This window comes from Paracoccidioides brasiliensis (genome assembly GCF_000150735.1).
Source record: "Paracoccidioides brasiliensis Pb18 unplaced genomic scaffold supercont2.3, whole genome shotgun sequence".
In the NCBI taxonomy this organism is placed as follows: Eukaryota; Fungi; Ascomycota; class Eurotiomycetes; order Onygenales; family Ajellomycetaceae; genus Paracoccidioides; species Paracoccidioides brasiliensis.
The window spans coordinates 3237849-3260066 of NW_011371360.1; the positions used below are offsets into that span (position 1 = coordinate 3237849).

Below are 22218 nucleotides of genomic sequence, written 5' to 3' on the forward strand. Positions count from 1 at the left end.
CTAACGAAACGTGTTTTGGGTTAAGGGGTCCCCCATGAGATCCGAAGCTTGGAAGAAGGCGGGTATTGCATTATTACATTACAATGCGCTCAGGAAGGTAGCTATTTAATTAATTGCCCCATTGTACAACCAAGGGTGAGTCTTCATGTTTTTGGGGATAACCGTTATTTCAAGGTGGGTTTTATTCCGTTCCTTCGGGTCTCCTACTTGGCTTCCATCAGGGGCGGTTGGATCACAAAACAGTCACAAAAACCGCTGAACATCAAGCATCAGTAGTTATATCTCTCATGAAACACACTTGAAGTAAACAACCGCACTGCAATCAGGGCATTGAAAAGATTGCTTAACAATGACATTGCAATATAGGCACTCAACCTTTCCTTTCCTCTTGAATATTGTAATGGATAAATGCGAGCATCTAGCAGGTAATCCTCGAACCTTAACCAGCTTCGTAACACGCTGATCACACTCAGCACGGATCGTTGACCAGGCATGCTGTCTTCCGGCGATGGTGTCGACAGTCTTCTTGTCAAGCTTAACCAGATCCACTGCTTCCTTGTTCGAGAGTTGCTTTCCCTTTTCTTCACGTTTGCGCTCTTCAATACCAACCGCCTCCTCTGCCTGTGTCCTCTTTTTATTCGGCCATTTGCGAGACCGTTTCGATTTTGATCCTTTCACCGCATCCTGTGTCGCGGAAGCGAAATTACTACCGTTCAACATTCCCGTCCGATCAGCGTCTCCCTCCGCCTCTTGCTCCTCCAACAGAAAATCCTCCCGAAACCGCCAAACCTCCCAATTGGCCTCATGAAGACGAATTCTCCACTGTTTATCGTCCTGGAACATCATCCTAATATACGAATCATAAGAGTTGCTTGTCAAGTCCCTAGGGGACTTCCCATCCCTGCTCTCGACATCTGGATCGGCATTATAGTCCAACAACAGCCGGATACGCGCAGCTTTCTTCTTATCGGGAGTGCATGTAGAAAACGACCTCACAGCACAATACAAAGGCGTCCACCCTAGAGCATTGCGCACGTCGACTTCATCGCCTCTCTCCAAGAAGAGCCTCAGGATGCCCATGGGACCGTTGGCACTGACAAAATGCAATGGGTACCCGTCCAGGTGGTCTGGGAATGGCTCATGGATGTCCGCACCCTGGTGGACGAGAAAACGAACCATGCTCTCATGGCGGAAGCGAGTTGCTATGTGCAGAGGGGTGAAGTCGAAAGTTGTCGGGCATGACTCCCAGCGACGGGGCAAGGCTTGGACAAGGTTGCGGGGAGGCGAAGTGGAAGTATCCCGTGCATGTATGTTTGCGCCATGCGAGAGGGCCTTCCGTGCAATGGATATGCGGCCTGTGCAGGCTGCCCAAAATAGGGCTTGTGGATTGTCAGACTCTACATCACGGCGATAGAGGCAGTTGTTCAGCAGAAAGCGGAGATCTTGACAAGTTCGCGAGAGGCTGCTGAGGTCCTGTTTGCTTGGGATATGGTTCGCGATATTTAGAACCAATTCTGGAGGGCATTTGGAGAGGGACATGGTGAAGATAAGGCGTTTGAAGTAATATATGGGGATCTGGTGGTACACCAAGAGGCGATGATGAGGATACTGGTTTTTAGATATGCTTTATAATGAAAAGAGAGGACAGGAACATGCCAAATGTCTAGTTCAACCAGTGTCTTTTTGCAATAGAAGAAAAGTAGAAGATATAAAAGAGTTTGCGTGATTTAAAATATCGACACAAACTTTCAGTTGTCTAGAGAATGAAAGTGTAACTGCGCCTGGTGTTATCTCTGTAGCTTGTTATACTCGGCATCTCTTGTGTGATATTCAATGAGAGAGTTAATTCACTATTGAAGAAAGTAAGTGATAACACTTTAGGCATCATCTTGACCACTTACATGAGAGATTCCTGACGCACTTGGCTTTAACCAGCCAGCTATTGCCTGAAGCCTGAGGAGAGAGGAAATGAATGAGGAGGTGGATATATCAGAAAACGAATCTGATCTTGAAAAGAGCCTCAGAGTCGTGTGAAATAATGACTAAGACTGACTGGTTGAGCTTTCTCCAGACTATCAGGCTCATGCCGTCTGCAGCAAACAAACAAACAAACGCGGCCAAATCAGGTAAGATCCAAATTCTCAGTTGAAGTGTGAATGTGCCATATCATCATCGTCGAATGTGTATAGAGCAGTTCCCTGCATCTGCCTATACCCAACGCCTGCCGAGGATAACTCGCGTTCTCCCAAATCGATCATACCAAGGAAAGCGAAAACCCAAGGAAGAGGGATGGGTGCGGCGACGATGGCGAAAATCCATTTCGCAAACTTACCACGTCTTGGATTCTGTTGTCCAAAAGAAAGAGAGCACAAAGAAACTAGTATTAAGGAGAGAGAGGACAAAAACAAATGGAAGATAAAACGAAATCATATAATAGAAAGGAGTGGGTATCTCAGCGCTAGTGATATATAGAAAAATCGACATTCTGCAAAAGCGGTAAAATCGATAGGCAGAAAGATGATACTCATGTAGTAACCGCAGCAATAGTACCGAACAGAGAGGAATGATAAAAGAAGACAGAAAAACATATGAGATATCCCCCCTTGCCTCATCCCAATCCATACAGTATCAAGATGCTTGCACCACTTTATAACAGTTCATGCCGATGTAACTTCACCCTTCTTTCCTGGTTTTTTTTTTTTTTTTTTCTTCTTTTCTTTTCTTAAATCCCCTAAACGAAATACATAAGTAATGATATCAGGAAGTAAAAACAAATGAAAAAGTAAGAAGGGAAAGGAGAAAAATGAAAACCGGGTTAACTAAGGAAATAATTGAAATAATGACTGTCTATGAAACATATACAGAACCTCCGTGCCGCAGCAAAACCTCCCGCTACTACTGGGTATTAACAGCAACTCCAGCAACAGCACCAACTCCAGTCGAGGCCCCATCACCATTATCAGTCTTCATGCTCCCCGCATATCCACCCCCACTCATATCCGCTCTCATCTCCCTCAACGCAGCAATACGTCTCGCACACACGTCCTTCCGCTTAATAACATTACTCAACGCCTCGCTGGCCTGAATCAACCCATCAATACTGATGGCGTGGTTGGTCATTTGGTGGTTGATGTACGTATACACCGCCGCTGGCGTCGAGCATGCCGTCAGAAGTTGCTGCTCGTTAAGCTTAAGGAGTGCTACGGCGACTTGAAAGAAGAACGTGCTTCCTCCCCCACCGCCATCGTTGGTGTTTAATAGGTCGCCGTTTGGCAATGGGGTGGATCCGATTAGGTTGTTGGCTGGGTTGGAAAGCAAACTCGATACCGACACTGTACTTCCCGGCTTATTCTCTGGGTACGTCTGATTCTGGGCCTGGGATGTAGTCGACAGCACGGTCGTTGGAGCTGGCGTCGTAGCAGGCGTGTTGAGACAGAAAACAACGTCCCAGACTCGATACAGCGCCTCAGCTGATAAGCAGTCTGTAAAAACAGACAAAAACCACTGGAAAGTCAACGCTTCAAGTTCGATCCCCAGCTCGTCAAGATGCGCTGAGAGTTTGGGCAGGATCTCAGATACATATTGGCGAAGAATTTGCTGATCCGCACGCGATGCCAGGAGGCCATGGTCATAGTAGTGCGGGGGCAGAATATTCTCAATCAGCGATGCAAGGATCCAAAAGGCATCTTCGGCCGTAGGCATGATCAGAAGCAACGATCCAGCAATCAAATTCATGCCTTGACAATAACCCACATCGGGATTGCGGCGAGCGTAAGCCAAGAGAACATCATTCAGCTTCTGGACGCCAGGTCCTTCGCGGAAGAAAATGTTATCCGTCAGCGTTCGATGGATGTCCATCTGGATCTGCGCAACCACAGATGGATCAGTCTCCTGTTTCATGGTACCCTTTACAAGATCGTCATAATATCCGGGAATTCGCATTGCAGAAGCCCCACTGCACTCAGACCAGACCTTCGCACGATACGTGACGGGAATGCCTCCGAGAACGAGACTTTTGAATTCACGCCATTTAGCTCGCCCAACTTTACCCTTGTTCCCAAGTCCAGATATGCCAACAACTTCTCCATCTGCGAGTGACACTTCAGGCATTGCAAGAGATACACTTGGCCGGTCCGACGCTTCTCCCTCCTTTCTGCGTTCCGCGCGGACTTTCCGCATAAATTCATTCCACTTAACCGTACGGTCTCTTTGAAGAGAATCATGCAGCTCAGTGAGCCGTTCCAACAGTAGTCTCACAGGTTCCTGCTCAGAGGCTGGAACTGGTACAACAGATGCATCGTTTACTGAACATGCGAACTCTGCGTCGTTGGAAACAACCTGAGACATAAGCACAGCAGCTTGGGGCGTAGAATTGACAACGGATATGGATCCGCCTTTCTTAATTGTGACAGATGATGAGCGCTGTTTCCTTTCGGGAGCACTAGCTACAGCGACAATAGGACCTGCGGCTGGAGTATGGGAGAGCAGCTCAGTCGGTTTGGTAGCTACTTTTAAATAATCTTGCCATCGTCTAACAGGAACGGTTCCACTCTCAGAATCTTCAACGAGTGTTGGAGAAGACGGAGACTCCTTGCCATTTAGTTCCAGCTTTATGGTCAGATCTGGATCACCCCGGATTCCCTCAAGTGTTCCTGGGATGCCTGCCCGCTTCGAATTGCGGTTAGACCCATCAGCTTCTCTCTGCCGCTTCTTCCTCCTTTGGTCGTAAATAAAACCAAACCGGTCTGTCAGAAGGTCCCCTGGTTGATAATTTCTATAGAGGTGTGATAGTGTTGGTGGTCGGGATTCCAAAGGCAATATAGCATCCATCTCCACAGGACCTAAATTTGTTGGATTCTCGTCTCCAATCCTAGATTCAGGTGTAGCGGTCTGTCTCGGGCCGGAAAGGCCATCACGACGAGGCCCGGAGAGGCTGGTTCTAGAATCTCGTACACTGGAGTTAGTGTGTGATTTTAGGGACCTTGGTGGCCTAGAGACGGTGCCATTTAGACGTTTCAAAGCCGCAATGGCAGACCCGCTAACATTTGATGATTCCGTAGCCGAAGACTGTCTGGCCCTAGAGCTTGGTGTATTGGGCCGGGTGTGGCTTTTGGTGCTTCTGGAATCAGAGACTTCTTTACCAGCTTGAGGATTACCTGCAAACAGCTTCACAGTCCACGATGCTAACGACCTCGACGACTGACGAGAATTAGCACTTGAATCATCCCCATTTCTTAACTTCGTCACGGTTTTGGTATCCGGGGTAAAAGCAGCTGGATTCACACCATGATGCTGAAATAATTGTTCGTCCAAACCCTTCCGACGGTTGACAGATGAACTAGGCATGTGCAATAAATCATCACTGTCATCATGTGCACCTAGGTCACTCATGATGCTACTTGCTTTGCTCGTCTTTTGACTAACAGTGGCACTCCCCCAAATGTAACTCTGCCAGCCACGAAACAACGTGGGTGAAGTTTTCTTAGTCGATCCCACACTGGGGCTTCTGGGCTGAAAGACATCATGGCGACCGGGACGAATGGTGTCACGAAAATCCGCATCTCCTTTGCCATATTCTTCGGGCGACGATCTCAGCACCTGAATTCCCACATCGTCACTCATGGCCTGGTTCACCATATCGTCTATCGTAGGCGACACCTTTCTTGCACCACTTGATGGACCGAGACTTTCTGTACTGTCGTCGATCGATTTCTCCACCGGGTTCTCGAGAATGTAGAGTCTATTTTCGATCGTCTGGTTGGATACCTGTGCCTCACGAAGCATTTTCTTCAATTCTTTCTCCCTCTCATCCGCACGCAGCCGGATCGAGGAGATCTCAGCATCTCGTAGTGCAAGGTCCCGAGCAAACTGCCGCACCAGTTTCACTGCGCCAGTCCTTGCAACGATGCGCTCGATGTGGTCATCATTGGCAAGGTGGAGCGAGCCCGGAACATTCCTCGACGCCACTGAGTCATTAAAGAGCGCACTGCGACCAGATATTTGTGGCAACGAGGTCATCAAACCTTCCAGTGTGGCTTTGCGACCACGATCAGCGCTCCGGCGGGAATTATTTTCCGTCAACAAGGCCTGACTGAGCGCGTGATTCAATGCTGGTTCACCTCGAAAACCCTCTGGGGAAGTATCGGGGGAGAGGGAAGGAAACGAGGTGAGGTCTGTCTGCGGGTTGGTAGGCGAGGAGGCAGAGAGTCGTTTGAAGGCTTTCGAACGGACGGGCTTGCCTCTATGGCTTTTCTTAGAGGAAGTAGACGTTTCGGAAGAGGAGCGTTGGACACTGGTGGGTGGATCGAGAACCTCAGCCATGGCTATGAAGCTATCGAAGCAACAGGCAGCTCGGGACAGGTGCGTGTCTTCATGAAGACAGAGATTGTCGTGGTATATTGGTTGTGGGGATATGGATGGACTGAGAGAGGTTTTGAGAAGGAAAAATAGAAGCCGTTGTGGAGGAGCTTTGACAAAGTATGCTTCAGGCTATATGTTGAACATTCCTCCTTCCGAATCTTCAACTGTATCATGTGATATGATATAACGGAGAAACCTCCCTGTTGACTCGGAAAGCCAAAGACAGCACGCGACTGTCAACAAGCTACCTGAGGTCTACCAACTCACGCGAGGGGAGTTTAGCCCGCAGTGGAAATGAATGGTGCTGGGAGGGAGAAAAACACGGAAAGAAGTGAAAAGTGGTATTTTGCAAAGCGAGATAAACAGATGTCTTGCTGTAAAATAGAAGAGAAGCACGGAGATGCCAGCAGCAGAAGCTGGAAAATAATATCTCCGCAGCAAGGCGAGGTGAATCAAGGATCACAAAGCTCCCCCGGTGTAAGGGTGGTAAATATGGGCGAATCTCTCCGCTGGAGGTGGTGGTGATGATGAAGATGGAAGAAACTCGCGAACCCGGCGATGATGCGGGCAAAATGCAAGTTGACGCCGCCAGGCCCAATCGGGATTAGTCAGGCTTATAACCCAAAACCTGCCGTGACCCAGTGCCAAGATATTCCGGATGATCTATTATCCGCCACCAAATACGGACTGTTTGCTCTGTTTGCACTGTTTACGCTCTCTCCCAGACGGATCCAAACCTTTGCTGGCAGCATCATGTGACACTGTTATGTAGCCGGAGCTTCCAATGGAAGGTTCCCATTATTCACTAATTCGTTAATGTTTGCAATTAACCAGTTAGCTAACTAGTTAACTAGTTAGTTCGTTAGTTAGTTAGTTATTATGCTCAGGTGACAAAGACTCACCAGTTGGCAGTTGACAGTTGGCAGTTGGGCAGTGGGCAGTTGGGCAGTTGGGCAGTTGGTGGACCATTGATTGATGATCATTTGCTGCTTCCACTGAGTTTGAGTCAGTCAAAGGGCAAAACGATTAATTAATAACTGTGACAGTTGACCACACGTCTTCCGCAGCATATTCGTGAAAGCATCAAACATCCATGGATCATCCCAGTCGCGAAACACTAGTGGCTCTCGTCTCGATTTCGGGATCTGGTCTGCAGCGGAGCCTGAATATCACATCCACGAGTACTGTTTTGTATTCTTATTATTTCCTCCAGATCTCATGAGACAATCCTAGATTGGGCAATATGAAACAGCTCCCTACCAGAGCTAGGCCAATCATGCATATCGGATCCAAATCTTCGGGTCCAGTCATCTTACAGCCGCCCTCCGCGCAAGCCCTGTCATCATTTCTAGGCCACAGATGATAGAAGCTGCCAACTCCTCTTTTCCCCCGAAAGCAAATGGAAGGATGGATCCCCTTTGCGGAAAACTCCTAGCTGCAGCCTGCCGTAGAGAAAGGGCAGGAGACTTGAAGAAGAGGTAGCCTGTTCATATTTACCGTGCACGGTCCGGAAATGCTGTCCCAGCTTGGATTTATGAACACAAGGAGGAGGTGAAAAGTCGGCCACAAGCGAGTGCCAAACAAGACATTTGCAATCATACAACAGGCAACAATGGTAAATTACACAGGGAAACGGGCCAGACCAAACAATCCTGTTATGGTTGCGGGATTCGCTTGTTGAAAATATATTATGTAACCCGCAATTTCCGGAGGTTGCCAGCAACCATTGTTAGGGTGGTTTTGTTATCCACAAGGAGCCGTGGAAGCTATCCCGGCAAACTGTGTAATTGGTGGTGGATTAAATATTATTCCATTCACTCGGTATTAACTGGGGAATCTGCTGTGTCTTTAACGATCAACAAGGATAACGTTGAGGAATCGCGGGAAAACAACCAAACTTCTGATTGCCATCATCAACATCCAGATCTCTATCATTTATGAACATCAACATGCATCCATTATCCCAAGGTTCCAATAGACACAGTGTTCCAAATGGACCAAGCCTTGCAGTGTTCATTGATGGGGTCTCCGGCGGCTAACCTCCAGAACCCGTGACTTTATACCTCGGGATCTTTGTGACTGCAACGTCCGAAAAGCCGCCTCTTGCGGAGAAAGAATAGCGAAGAAACAGCTTCAACGAGATGGATGGCTGAGATAGGGAGAGTATAGAAGCAAGTTGTCCGTACTCGTACTCAGTCCTCCGTGATTCACTTGTTAACTACTTCTAATATTTCCAGAGTATCAGGCCTCAATGACAACCGAGGATTCCTCGATAACTACGATCAATCCTGCTCTCACTATAGTTTAGTGTCCGCCCCCTCGCTTCCCAGAATGACCTCCGTAGCAAAACAGCGGCTCCAAGCTGTCAGCAAGCAACTGATTGAAGGTATACCAGATGCCGGCACCTTCGAGAACATCCCTCGAATTCGCGAGGTGGCCCCAGATTCTGTAGGCCAGTAAGTTTTTACAGCTTATGAATGTCCAGATTCGCAGCTTCATAGCCGAATCCAATTGTTTTTCCTACCTAGGAGAGGGACTCCGCTTACACGTAGGTAAAATATAGGAGAGTCAAGGGAAAAGTTGTTATTGTAACTGGTATGTGTTTATCATCTATTAAAACAAAATCCAACTAAAAAAGACAAGAAAAAATAAGTAACTTTCATTCTCCCTCCCAATCCACAGGAACAAATTCTCCCATCGGCATTGGCCGAGCCAGCGCGCATCAATTCGCCCGTAATGGCGCAAAGGCAGTGTTCATTTGTGACGTTTCAGATTCGTATCTGGCCGTTCACAAACGAGAGCTTGAATCGCTCTACCCGGACGTCGACATCCTTGCCCGGCAGTTCGATGCCGGCAACGAATCACAAATCAAAGCCGTAGTCGATGAGGCTATAGAGAAATACGGCCAGTTGGACATCATGTTCGCCAACGCTGGCATCGCCGGGGCGCAAAAACCACTCACAGAAACCACCGGAGAGGAATTCATGCAAACTATGGAGATCAATGCGAAAGGGTGAGTAAACCAGACGAAATCAAGAGAAAACGCAGACTACCCTACCTCTTGCTAGTCCTCCTTATTTTATTATTTTTTTTTTTATTATTATTATTTTTTTTTCCAAGGAAACATTTACTGCCTATCTATCCCTCTATATACCTCTATACCCAAACTAATCACAACAACTCCCTTTCAAAGCCCTTTCCTCGCCGCCAAATACGCTTCAATCGCCATGCAAAAAACCTCACCCTCCAAACCCTATCCATCAGGTAGCATAATCATGACCGCCTCCGTTGCCGGTCTGCGCTCCAATGCCGGCTCAACAGACTACTCCGCCAGCAAAGCTGCTGTCGTCTCCATAGCGCAGACCTGCGCCTTCCAGCTCGACGGCACGGGCATTCGCATCAACGCCCTCTGCCCAGGCTTGGTCGAGACCAATATGACGAAGCACGTATATGACATGGCTAGGACGAAGGGTACGGAGAGGAAAATTGGTCAGCTTAATCCGTTGGGGAGGGGCGCGGTGGCGGACGAGGTGGCGCGTGTTGCGCTGTTTTTGGGAAGTGAGGAGAGTAGTTATGTTAACGGGCAGGCTTGGGCGGTTTGTGGGGGGCTGAGTGCTGGGCATCCAGTTGTGCCTGGGAAACTGGGTTGAGTTGAATGAGGGTTGATGTTTGACTGACTGTTGAGATGAGTCTATATTTGGGAGTGGTTAGTTTCGGTTTCAAAGGGAGATTGTGTGTTGTTTTCCTTTTTGTTGTATATATATACCTGACTCATTATGTGTGACATCCCGAAGGCTGAACATCTCTATCTGATGGGTCCTTGGCCACTGGATGCCTTGCTGTTACAGACAGAGCCCATGAAATAATCTGGAACGAAAACGTCACGTTGGTAACATTTAAAAACAGATAATATAGAATAATGAATTGGTATATTATAAAAGTGTAATTCAAATATACACAGATATTTGATCCACAAAAATACAACAGCTCAAGTAGCCAGCCCCCTTTCGCCTCCAATTCCCTACACAAAACCTGCACTTTTTTCCCATAACGCCCAGAAGAACGCCATCCACACCCCCTCCTTCCCTCCTTATTCCCTCCCTTCCCTCCCCCTCCCCTCACCAAGCTCCTCCTCCCCACCCTCATCATTTCCCCTCAGATACACCTCTTCTAGCATAAACCTATCTTCGGGTAGTTCCTTAGGAGCCCACGGAAGAACATAGAAAGTGGGAAACTCAAGCACTACCCGACTTCGTAGAGCGTCTGATAACGTGACTGATTCCGTAGCGAGCGGGATGAGGACGGGCACGCGAGAGCGGGATTGTGGGCGGTGGAGGTAGAAATAATGGTTCTGTTTTTGTTGTGGTAAGGCTGGCGGGTGATTTGAGACGAGATTTGGATCGTGGTCATCAGCAGTATTGTCCGTATTGGCAATATCGGTCCGGTTTGCTGGGGATATGGCGCGGTTTGTTTCTAGATTTGCAGATTCCTTTGGATCCGGATTCGGATCTGGGGTTGGGTCTTGTGGTATCGGGGATAATATATGGAGGTGCGGTGTTTGACTGTCTGATGGTTCGTCCTGGGAGTTAGGTATAGAGGATCTTGTGTCGTTTGCCGTAGAGGGTGGAAGAGGTGGTCCGTTATAAGAGTCTAATTTTCGTTTCTTTGCTGGTGAAGGTGTAATCATTTCCTCCCCATGCTGCTTCGACAGAGACGTCCGCGAGAAGGCTACTGCGACGGCTGTGGACTCGAGACATTTATTCAATGCTTTCTGACTCTGGTGGTCATCCACCAGTATCCATTCGACGGTCCAGCTAAGGCATTTGTGTCTAGAAAATGTAAAGAATACCCATGTCAGCCCTGGACTTAACCATCAGTTCATCCCAGAAGGTCTAAAAGTAGTAACAGAGAATAGGATGAACAATAAACATACTTTTTATGCCAATAAGACATATTTTGTTTCCCCCTTGACATTCCCTTCGGAGCCCTAACCACCTTTACCCCAGCGTTCTCAACTCCCCTCAATAAGGCCACCTCCCCCTTTTTTACGGGCTCTGTCCGCTTTTTGCAACGCTGGTTACTGTCACCATCCTCCCTCACCAGTTCAATCCCTCTATTCTCCGCATCCCTTTCCGCCCTCTCGACATACCTCTCAATGCCACTGATGAAGTTGAAATCCTTATCAAAGGCCGCGGGCGTCGCTAACTCGCTGCGTTTTAGGTATGCGGCCGGGTCTCGCACGCCGGAACACTGGGACCAGAGTTTATGCCGCTTACTGCAGGGTAGGGAGCAGGTCGGGGTTGCGCAACGAGGACATTTATATTTGGGTGGATTGGTGCGACTGTGAGAGATTGCGTTAGAAGTTTCCGAATAATTGATATTCTTTTTTTTTAAAAAAAAAAAGAAGAACAAAAAAGATTCATCTGCAATGTTGGGCGGGTTTTACCAAATGGTGCACAGCTCGCTGAGAGACAATTCTTTTACTTCCGACATACCTGAAGAACGGATATTGTCTTCTCGGAGGATCGGAGGGAGGGGGATATAACCCAATCGTCGTGCAGCCCTCAAACCACCCCTCTGTATAGATCGATGATGTTGTTTCTCACCACATCTTCAAGCACGCCTGTTCATGGAATAAACATTTCTCCGGCTTATCGATAAAGTCTCTCAGGACATATAAATGCTTGGCAGCAACCATATCGGGGCTAGTGCATTTCGGGACCAGGAGTTTCTTTTTTCCCGTCGGCATCTTAGAGAGTTAGACTTGATACGACTATATCTATACTTGCGCCACACAGCGTTACAATGGACGCAAGATGCCGATGACAATTTCTGAGTGAGCATCGAATGGCAAATGTCGCAAAGGCGGGGGTTGGGGCCATCTATCTGTCTCGATCAGTGTTTTGGCCGATTTGCAGCTCGTATTTGCTTTTTGTAGAACGAAATCATAATGCTGTCTCAATGAAGATAATTCTGAGACTTTTATTCAAATTGGGATTCTTAACAAAGGATACTATTTGCCGTTCCAAAAATACTGCATATTATGCCCACCTGGGGGAACATCTTGAAGTACGGAATACTTTTTGTGTGAAAATGAGGACTAGAACCTCGATTACGGTTACCTCTCCCCTCACTTGATCCCTGGATCTAGATCTATAGAAGGAGCGCCTAAATCCCAACCATTGAAAGCTTGAAGGATTATTTCGATCGTTGGAAGGCGAATCTTCCTTGAAAGTCGCCACGCGTAGTAGTAGTGGATGCATCTATCCGTGCCATCCTCGGGCAATAAATATGTCCTAATGTCTTATCGTTGCCTACAGAATTATTTCCGAGAAGTAGCTGCGCACCAACCTCGCAACTAAGATTGGCGACTAGCAGGTTATTTTGATATATGCCATGTACGTAATAATCATGGTGTCAAAGAAGATATGCATGATACTACTCCAGGACATGGTGCATGAACCCGATATGCTGTGCTCCCTTTCTCTTTTCCCTTGGAACAACCCTCGTGCGGGACAAACGCTAGTTGGTAAAGCTTGAATGGCACGAGATGATAAGGGTCTAGATCATCACTAGTTCTGGAGTGGAATCGTGCTTTTTGGTGGATAGATAGGAGCTAACTACCTATGGATAATCTGTAGTAGCTGGGAAGGTTTGGCTTGTTTTGACGGAAAGCCAGCTCGGCCGGGAACCCATCCGATGGACATTCATTATTGGAATGAATATGCGAACAGCCGGAAAAACTGATAAATAGACTGCGGCGTGCACGCATACGCATTGCAAATTAGAATTACGAACCGTTCGCCCTCAGGCGTTGATGCTGACAGACCACTTTTTTAGGAAATGGTGATATTGCTACCGACATGAGCAACAGCATCAAACTTCGATATTGAGCGTCAGATATGAGGAAAAGAAATCATGCAATTTCGAATCAAGAGATAAAGAGTACGTCACATGCATGAAAGGAATGATCCGTCGGAAGCACTGAATCTTACGTATTCCCAGAGGCTAATGGTAATGGAGCAGATGTTTGTTACGTGCCATCTACCTCCACTAAGTTGGCTGGGCTCTTCTTGCGAGCACGGATGACGAGAGGCCACAGGCAGGAAAAGAGATGTAAGGAAATGAATGAGGAATGGATCGAAGTTCTCGATGATTAACGACATTAGTGACACCTCATAATAATCCATAGCACTTTGCTGACGGGTATTCCTCCGATATGTTGCTGATATCCATGCAACCTGTAAGAGCACATCAGACGTCAGACCTCATGGTTTCGAGTTATGCACATCGTATATATGCCTCCGGTGATCGCTCATACATGGTGGCAGAAGCGTGCAGGGATCAGGAAAAAGAATTAAACAATCATCAAATCTTGAAGCAATTCAGGCTAAGGAAGTAGAGGGGCAGAAGGAAATCTATCCTCACGATGATCAGCGGGTAAGAACCTGAAACCGGAAACCTGATCCTCTCAAGTTGCGTCAAGAGAGGAGTTTCGAACGAAACTACCCTGGAAGTGTGTAGGTTAAGGAGCGGAAGACTTCTTCCCTTCGGTTTGTTCTGGGAAGGTTTGGGATTTCGTGATATTCATGTCTTTATTCTGAGGATATGCATGATGGCCCACGAGACCTCGATAACAACCACAGCTAAGGTAAACCATTCTCCACATCACGGTAAATCATAATAATGGATACAAAGAAACGCACGGAATAGGTCAAATAATTAGAAGGAGAGAATATCGATCTTCCAGAGCAACAACCAATCGGAGTGCTTGAGACGCTGTACCATTCTCGCCTGTAGGCAAAGCTTGTGTGTTTTGACCCCCTATCGGCTTGGCTGGAGGGGGGATTTCGGAGAATTTATTGGGCAGTGAATACGATAAGAAAAGGATTCCTGTTTCAATCCATTTGGCAGCAAATGATATCTTATTGAGAGCCATATGATCATCATGATGTGATAGGACAATGAGAGAGAAGAGATGTGTCAGGAAAAATGAACCATGCCGAGAGAAGTATTGAAATATTGGATGAGATTCGAATTTACTATTGGTGTGTGATTGGCTTCGAGATTTCTTTTCATTCCCTTAATATTTAGTCGGTGGGACATTCTGCTTTGGTTTAAGAATACAATACAAATTTCATGAAATTAGGCAAAGGCCAAGGGACAGGAGCCTTTCTCTCCAACCTGTCAGGCTTGAACGATCTTGGTGGATTACGTATCATTAGTGGTGATAGATAGCTGTTTAGGAAATAGGATGAAAACAGGATGAAATCAAGGTTCGGTACGGGTTCCCCGTGTAAACTTACCAGTGTTTCTCTTTCGCCCACAATAGCGGTTCTCTAACTTGGATAGTTAAACTTGACTGGAAGTTTCTGGCATCGTAATCAATGCACCATACGAGCCTGCCAGCCAGTGACGGGGACGGGAACAGAGGAGATTAAGGGTGAATCGAGGTGTATTTTCAAAGGGTGAGCTGATTGGAGAAAGACAAATTCATGATTTTGGAAGAAGACCTAATATAAGAAGAGATGTGATTATCATCTATCCGCGGCGTGGACACCAACAACGATATCATCAGGGTCTGAATAGAAGGGTTTACGAATGGTATCTTTAAGGTGGTCTTTCCGGACACGCTATATTGGGATGGGCGTCAAGGCCCTAACTAATCCCATGGTTGAGAAATGTCTTTCCTGGGCCAGTATAGCCGTTCCATATCCGTAACTTTTTCTTCTTTTCCTTTTTAATTTTTTTGGGGAAGATGAAGGGAGAAGGATTTTGGTAATCCATTCTGTTTCCACTGGAAAAGGATGAATGGAAAAGAGAGAGGAAAAAGGGAAAAGAAGAGGTATCAATGAGAAACCACAGATATGTTCATACGAAAATATCAACCGTCCAGAGCTGTTTTAATGTCCCACCTGACACTTGAGAAGAAGAACCCAGGCCTACCTTTGCGCAAAACATAATAACAGGTCTCCTCGAACGACGCGTATCTGGGTGTTGTGAGGAGCAAACGGAAGGGCCTCAGCATGGGCCCCGACAGGCATTGGTTTGGTATATTTTCCAACGGCCAAAAGGGCTGCAACCCACATCCGGCCCATATATAATATCACATCTTCTTTGAACGGCGCGCTGAGACCAAGGAGACACATCTGTAACGATGGCTTTCTTCCTAGCTGCGGTAGTGCGGCGAAAACCACCACCCACATTTGAGTTGTGAGTTCGGAGAGAACAATATCCACTCCTCTCATAAATCAGCTAGTGCAGCTGCAGTTGGTAGACCCACTCTGGCAATATCTGGCAGAGCTGGCACCCTGGCACTTTTGGTTTCAGAACTCTCCATCCCACCAGTCAGACTCTTTGGTTGAGCCAGGAAGCTGGCACCGTTTCCCCTTCGCATGGCACCAGCCTGCTAGCGTGTGCTAGGGACAGGCAAAGACAGACTTCCACCGAGGAGGCGTCCCTGACTAGAATGATTAAATGAAGCTAGACGGGGCATTTGAGCGTTATGTGTAACAGCCTGCAGCCAATGATGCCCTTTTTTAGTTCTTTATTTTCATTTATTTGACGCTTGTTTTTTCTGTTCTTCCTTCTCTTTTTCAAAATGTGAAGGCTGAATTGGATGCAGTGGTAAAATGATCAATTTGGAAGCTGGGTGAATGCGCTCAGAGAGTTTGGCTGTCGCCGTAGCGGACGTAATCGCAGCACCTGAAGGCTGAGGGTGCGATGTTCTGACGGGTACGGCTCCCAAGATCAAGTTCGGGGCTCATTTAGGGAGTTCCAGCGGTGAGTCCGGGGGTGAGTCCGCCTTTCTCTGCTTGGTCTGTCCCCCATGCCCGACCTCGCCCTGGGTCACCCCAAGCCTATTCCCAGCTAGCCCACGCCCATTTTCGTTTCCCCCACCGCCTAGGCTGCCCGCTAGCCCTGTCCGTTCAAGCCAGGCAACTGTCGACCTTTTGGCTTTGCTTCCGCCGCCTCCTGTTCCCCCTTGTCAGGCTGTCAATTCTCTCCCTTTCTCTCCTCCCCAGTTCCCCCGTTGGCCTTTCATCTCCCTCAATTGATTCTCCTTTTCCATTTCTTACCACCTCTCCTCTTTTTCGACCTTCTCTCTCCGCTTCGGATGCGCCCTCTTGCTGTATCCTGTCCCAGCCTGGAGCTCCCCTACGCCCTCCACTTTTGATTTTGCCATTCATTGTCGTTGTGCTCTACAGTAGCGCAGTGTCCCTGCTCTGGTATCACGCCTTTTTGCAGGCGTGTGGAACCCTGTTGTCTCGCCAATTGATTGATATCTCTGGCGATTTCATAACTCAGCTCGCGAATACGAAAGCTGTTCTCCTCGTCCCTCTGCCTTTCCACCTGGCATCACCCGAGCAACATTCTATAGCATTTCCATCAGGCCTATATTGATCCGTCCGGTGTCACATTTCAAGATATTTTGTCTTTTTGTAGACCGATAGAAGAAGAATCTTGGATTTCTGTCTCACCCATTGAACACCGTTCTATGCCCAAGCCAGAGTTGCTTTGCTACCCCTTGTAATTTTTCTTTCTTTCTCCAAAACTACTGGTACTATTGCTACTTGCTGTAGCTGAGAGCAACACACCAACATCACCCTTTCAACAAAACAACGAAACGAACAAACACCACTCCCCACCACATCGACATCGTTTATCAACATAGATCGATCGATCTACCGATCGATCGATCGATTGATTAATTGATTATCCTTTGAAAAAGGATAGACAAAACGTCCATTCATCCACCATGGCTCCATCGTTGAGAGACCATGCGTCTTTCGTTCGCCCTTCGACCAGGGATCGCCCCATGACAAGAGACCAAGGAGATACTTCTCTCGTCATCCCAAGTCGAACTTCCTCGCTTCATTCGCGGATCACTCAACCCATTCCTTCGACTTTGAATATGAAACCAGCTCAGCGAACTCCAAAAACCCTCACCCACGCCTACATGGTATGTGGCGTTGGCCGCGAACCTTCGCAATGGGTCAAGGCTCCCCCTCCCGGCCAGGGGAAGATCGGACACATGAAGTGCGCTGTTGGTCAATTCTGGCTCCCAGAGATCTTGGGCAGTAGTCCCAGACTAGAACAGGATAATGAGATTGCGAGAGCTCTACATTCTGCCATGAGAGTGAGTACCATTGGCACTCATCAAATCAAGTTTTGAACTGGAACTTGGATTAATCACCCATTTTAGGCTTGTTTCCCTCATGACGTTGAAATCTGCACGGGCAAGAACCAACCTCATTGTGTACACCATTCGTTTGTTCTCCAGCAGGATTCTTCTCACACCCTCTACGGTATTGCGCTGCGTGTGTGGTCTCGAGCAGATGAGAAACGTGCGGAAACCATTCGCGAGCTGCGGAGAAAAACGGAGCCCGACTTTTACGATACCCCAGACGAAACGTACTGGATACCTTACTGTCTAAGTTTCTTGTCCAGGTACCCCCTTTACAACCTTCTTGGAGATTACCTGCGTGGCATGTGGATCCATTGGAACAAGGCCACCAATCTTTTCCATGCCGAAGAAGTATCCCGCATTCTCAGCTTCCCAGCTCCACGACTCAACGACTTGGTTCGGATTGACATGAAGGACTATGCTTTATGTTATCAATTCCCCTCCTCCCCAACTGGATTCCAGAATTTCGCCATGTGGCCATTGTTCAACTGCTTGTCCATCCCCAATATTGTGGGCGTTATCGAAGCCGCCGTTTCTCCCACCCGTCGCATCATATTCGTCAGTCACTACCCAGCCATGCTAACTGCCGCTGCGGAAACTATTCGATTCTGTGTCCGTGTCTACGAATGGAGTGGTCTCTACTGTCCTGTTGTCCATGCACGCCACGCAAAGGAGCTTGTTCAAGAACCCGGTCCTTACATCCTGGGTGTAACTGCAGAGTGCAAGACTCTCTTTACTGCGCCTTCTGATGCCCTAGTGGTTGATTTAGATCGCAACTTTGTGTTAACTTCCAGCCCGCCAAACATTTTGACACCTGGTCAGAGAACTAAAATGATCAATCGCTTGACTCAGACTTTAAATGGAGATGTTTCACAGTCCGGTGTTCCTCAGCACCTCCGATCAGCCTATGGAGGGGGGAAATTAATCCCTGCTGGCCAGATTATTGTGATGCGTGGTGAAGTTGAAAGTGTCCAGGATCCGGATTGGTGGAATCAGGATGGCGTTATGGCTGTCATGGATCATGTCTGCGAAAAATTGGTTGGTTTTCTCCTTGATTAAGTGCATTGTTCCATTGTGCGCCCCCAACATACTAATTTACTGGATAGGGCCGAAACACTGGAATGAAGGCTCTTTTCGGAGGCGCCGTTAAGAAACCACTGATGACTAAAGTGTCTATGAGACACCTGAACGAAATCGTTCGTGAGCGTAACCAGTACTCCCGGGATGCCATGGAAGCATGGCAAGATTTCATTAACCTCAAGGGCAGAATGGATACCGAGCTCTCCAAAGTTACAAAGAGAAACAACTTTTTGGTCGAGGAGCTGGAGACATGGAAACAGCAGGTTTGTCCCAGCTTTAAACCTCCCATTGTCGCTATCACATTACTGATTAACTACCGCTACAGTTCCTCAAATTCCAAGCATTTGCTGAGCAGCTTACAAAGGAGACTTCGGAGCTTAAGGTCAAGATCGAATCTCATAAACGTGAGAACCGTCGCCTCACTGGCCTTATCGATCAGCAGAAGGATGACGCTGCCCGTCTTACTCTTCGTCTTTCTGGAACTGAGAAGCAGAGAGATGATGCTCTTGAAGCTTTGGTCCTCCAGCAAGAGATTGCTGAGGAGCTAGAGCGTGAGAGGAAACGCAACTCTAAAGAAATCAGTGCTCTGCAACACACGAGCGATACCATGCTGCGTCAACGAGATGAAGCACAGCGTGTAGTCCTTCATCTTAGGAGTCTAATCAATGGCCAGGCCCATCACATGGAACACATCGTCCGTTCTCTCTCAAATACCCCAGAACTCTCTGGGTTCATCCAGGAGGGTTATGACGACATACCAGAAGATAATGAGGCCGAGGACCACGACATCACAGAAGCCAGTCCAGTTCGACCAGGTTCTCAAATGAGGTCTATATCCAGACTCCCCAGCGGCGCCAGCACCATTGATGGTGAAGACGTCACTCCAGAAATGGAGCAACACCTGCTGAACCCTAAACATAACAAACGCTACTCAACCCTGAGCATATCCGACGTCGCTGACAGACACCTGCGAGACAAAACCGACGCCATCGCCGATATTATTCGGAACATTTCCGACCAATGTGCCGCAGCCGTTGAAGGCCTCCATCTTGCCCAGGACGCCGAGTTCGACGATTCCCTCCGGCTCCAGAGCGGCAAGGATAACCGGAACTGTGGCAACCTCACCCCCACTGACGAACATGACCGCGAACATTCCGTCCGCACTGACGGTAGCGAAGCGGGAGATAACGACGGTAGCTTCCTCAGTCCCGATGGACGCATGTCCAGCATTCCTCCCACACCGGATCTTGTGCATAATCGCTCCAGCACGTCGATGTCAATGGTTAGCAGTATGACGATTCCAGAGCGGTCGAGCCAGCAGTATGGCCCTGGCGAGCTACCGACGAGGATTGTCGAGGATGATGATGAGCGGACGTATGAGATGGAGGCGCAGATTGAGAGTAATGGAGGCGTTGTTTCCAAGCAGGCTGAGCAAGGGATTTTGAGAGGAGAAGCAGGAAGGATTGTTGAATGAGAGTTCCACATGAAAATCTAAGTCTGAGAGATTTGCCTTCTTGCACAACAGCGACAGCAACATCGACAATTCTGGCACCCGGTTTCCTGTGTGATATTGCCCAACATGATTTGATTTTCCCATTCTAAGCCGTTATTTGGAGGTTGAGGAATCGATGATTTTTCTTTTGTGTATTTCTTTTGGCGGTAGATATTCTTTCTTTTATTCTCCATTTATTTTATCCATTATTCTCCCTGTCGGCTTTGTTGTTTTGTTACACCTCCTTTTACCCTGCAACGCGTGTGTGCTGCAGATACCCGCTCCGACTTCGGCAGCATCTTTTTATACGTTTTTGTCAGATCTTTAATTCCCATCTAATTCTTATCTTGTCTATCAGCAAAGCAAAATACTTTGGTATATATGCGACATGATTGCACATGTACAGCCACATTGCCCCCCTTTTCAGCTATATACATATCATCTCCACCAATTCCTCACCACATATGCGCTTTACCTCAACCTCAAGATATACCAAGAAAGGAGAAAAATGCTGCAGGGAGATGTGATTCTCTTTGCAAATTTCGGCTGAAAAAAGCCACTAGCAGATAGAGACTCACCATAAAGCACTCAGAACATGTCTTCGTATACCTAGACTGCTCTGATAACCTCTCAATGAAAGCTTTTTTTTTTTTTTTGCTCATTTTGAATTCCCCTCCGTTTATATTCTTGATATTTTCGTTGCATTTAACCTGCATTTCCTGGTCGCTTGGTCATTTCGTTCTCCCCCACCTACTATGTGTACATGTCTCTTTTCTATTTTTTCCTTTTGAGCTCCGCTCCTTTCTCCAAGCAGTCTTGCGTTGCGTGTCCAGGATTTCTCTTCTTTTTATTTTCTGTTTATACCTTTGGTCTTCCCCCTACACTACAAACCCTCCACCGGTGTTAATTATTTCATTTCCTCTATCTTTCTTTCTTACACTTTTTTGGAGGTTATTTCCTGTTTGCTTTTGTTTTCTTTCTTTTTCTTTTTTTTCTTTTTTTCTTTCCCGGAGTACCACAGTTATAATACAATTTTTTTAAAAAAATCCTTCTCTAAGTAACTATCTTAACTTCTTTCTCCTATCCTACCCGTTGAACAAAAGTACCGTGGTAGGTGTTTCGTAGAAATTCTCAACCTTTTGACCTTTATCTTTACCAATCAGTTTTCAAGATACGTCAAAACGAGTGATTGTCAGGTCACTATGAACTGCATGATTAAGTTAAACCCTTTCAAAAACCCTTCGGATTGCAGGCTTAGAGCAGAGAATATATTTTCTTCCCATCTCCGCCCATATCTAACCATTCTTCATCCTTACATATATAAACTTTCTCCATTCCATTCACATTCCCAGTTTGTTTCTAGAGAAGTGTGTGTGGTAGATATCTCTAAAACAGTGAGATTGGCGCCCAATTCACAGGGGAAGAAAATCCAAGGCAATAATAGAGAACCGAAAGTATTCACATCGGTTCCGTTGATCCAAAGTCTTGCAAAGAAAACTGTGAAATACAGGGGCTAATTTGATCAAAGTGCTTAGCTATGCGTTAACACTTTGTCTCCCCACACTGTACGGGATTCCACAGGGCTCTGTCTGTTGACGTTCTGCGGGATGGTTGCTATATTGTATGGGGAACACCTAGGTACGCGAGCGACATTGCCAACCGGCTGAAAGGCCAGCAAACCGTCAGGTTGTTAATTTAGCTGTAGGATTGGCGTTGTCGAATTGCCTTCAGCGTGGACTGTGGGGTTGGATGATCCGATTTGGTCTGTCTGAACTTGGAAAAGGACCCCGATTTTTGTGTGTAAGCAGTTGCTAGGGAGAAGATTCTGGGATTTCCAGACTGACCGATAATCCCAGTAAAGCGAAAGAGTTCCCAGGAGGAAAATTAGAGATCAACAATATATCCCGGGTTATGTTGGGATGCGTTTAAAACCGCATATATGTATATGTCTGTAGTGCATTTTTGAACCTGCGTTCATGTATGCAGAGGTATCCATTAGCGGCGACTCTTTTTTCGGGGATAATGAGCATTGCGAAAGGTTTGTATCTGGGTGTATTTGAAAGGGCAGAGTCATGTTGTTCCAGTACTCCCAGCAAAC

General features: G+C 47.2%; 5 protein-coding genes across 5 annotated transcripts; 2 read left to right on the forward strand and 3 right to left on the reverse strand.

Moving 5' to 3' along the window:
- Positions 1–285: 285 nt before the first annotated feature.
- Positions 286–1539, reverse strand: PADG_03365 (uncharacterized protein; the record flags this gene model as incomplete). The annotated part of the gene is made up of 1 exon (XM_010760072.1): positions 286–1539. One exon carries the CDS (start codon positions 1537–1539, stop codon positions 286–288), a length of 1254 nt encoding a protein of 417 aa, XP_010758374.1.
- A 1356-nt stretch (positions 1540–2895) lies between these two features.
- PADG_03366 (uncharacterized protein) lies at positions 2896–6321 on the reverse strand (the record flags this gene model as incomplete). Its single annotated transcript, XM_010760535.1, has 1 exon — positions 2896–6321. The coding sequence occupies one exon, from the start codon at positions 6319–6321 to the stop codon at positions 2896–2898; it is 3426 nt and encodes a 1141-aa protein (XP_010758837.1).
- Positions 6322–8691: 2370 nt separating this feature from the next.
- On the forward strand, positions 8692–10010 carry PADG_03367 (uncharacterized protein; the record flags this gene model as incomplete). Its single annotated transcript, XM_010760073.1, has 4 exons — positions 8692–8816; positions 8924–8955; positions 9043–9373; positions 9554–10010. 4 exons carry the CDS (start codon positions 8692–8694, stop codon positions 10008–10010), a joined length of 945 nt encoding a protein of 314 aa, XP_010758375.1.
- A 440-nt stretch (positions 10011–10450) lies between these two features.
- On the reverse strand, positions 10451–12109 carry PADG_03368 (uncharacterized protein; the record flags this gene model as incomplete). Its single annotated transcript, XM_010760074.1, has 3 exons — positions 10451–11189; positions 11294–11701; positions 11967–12109. 3 exons carry the CDS (start codon positions 12107–12109, stop codon positions 10451–10453), a joined length of 1290 nt encoding a protein of 429 aa, XP_010758376.1.
- A 5010-nt stretch (positions 12110–17119) lies between these two features.
- On the forward strand, positions 17120–20102 carry PADG_03370 (uncharacterized protein; the record flags this gene model as incomplete). Its single annotated transcript, XM_010760536.1, has 4 exons — positions 17120–17500; positions 17567–18586; positions 18655–18891; positions 18954–20102. 4 exons carry the CDS (start codon positions 17120–17122, stop codon positions 20100–20102), a joined length of 2787 nt encoding a protein of 928 aa, XP_010758838.1.
- Positions 20103–22218: the final 2116 nt, after the last annotated feature.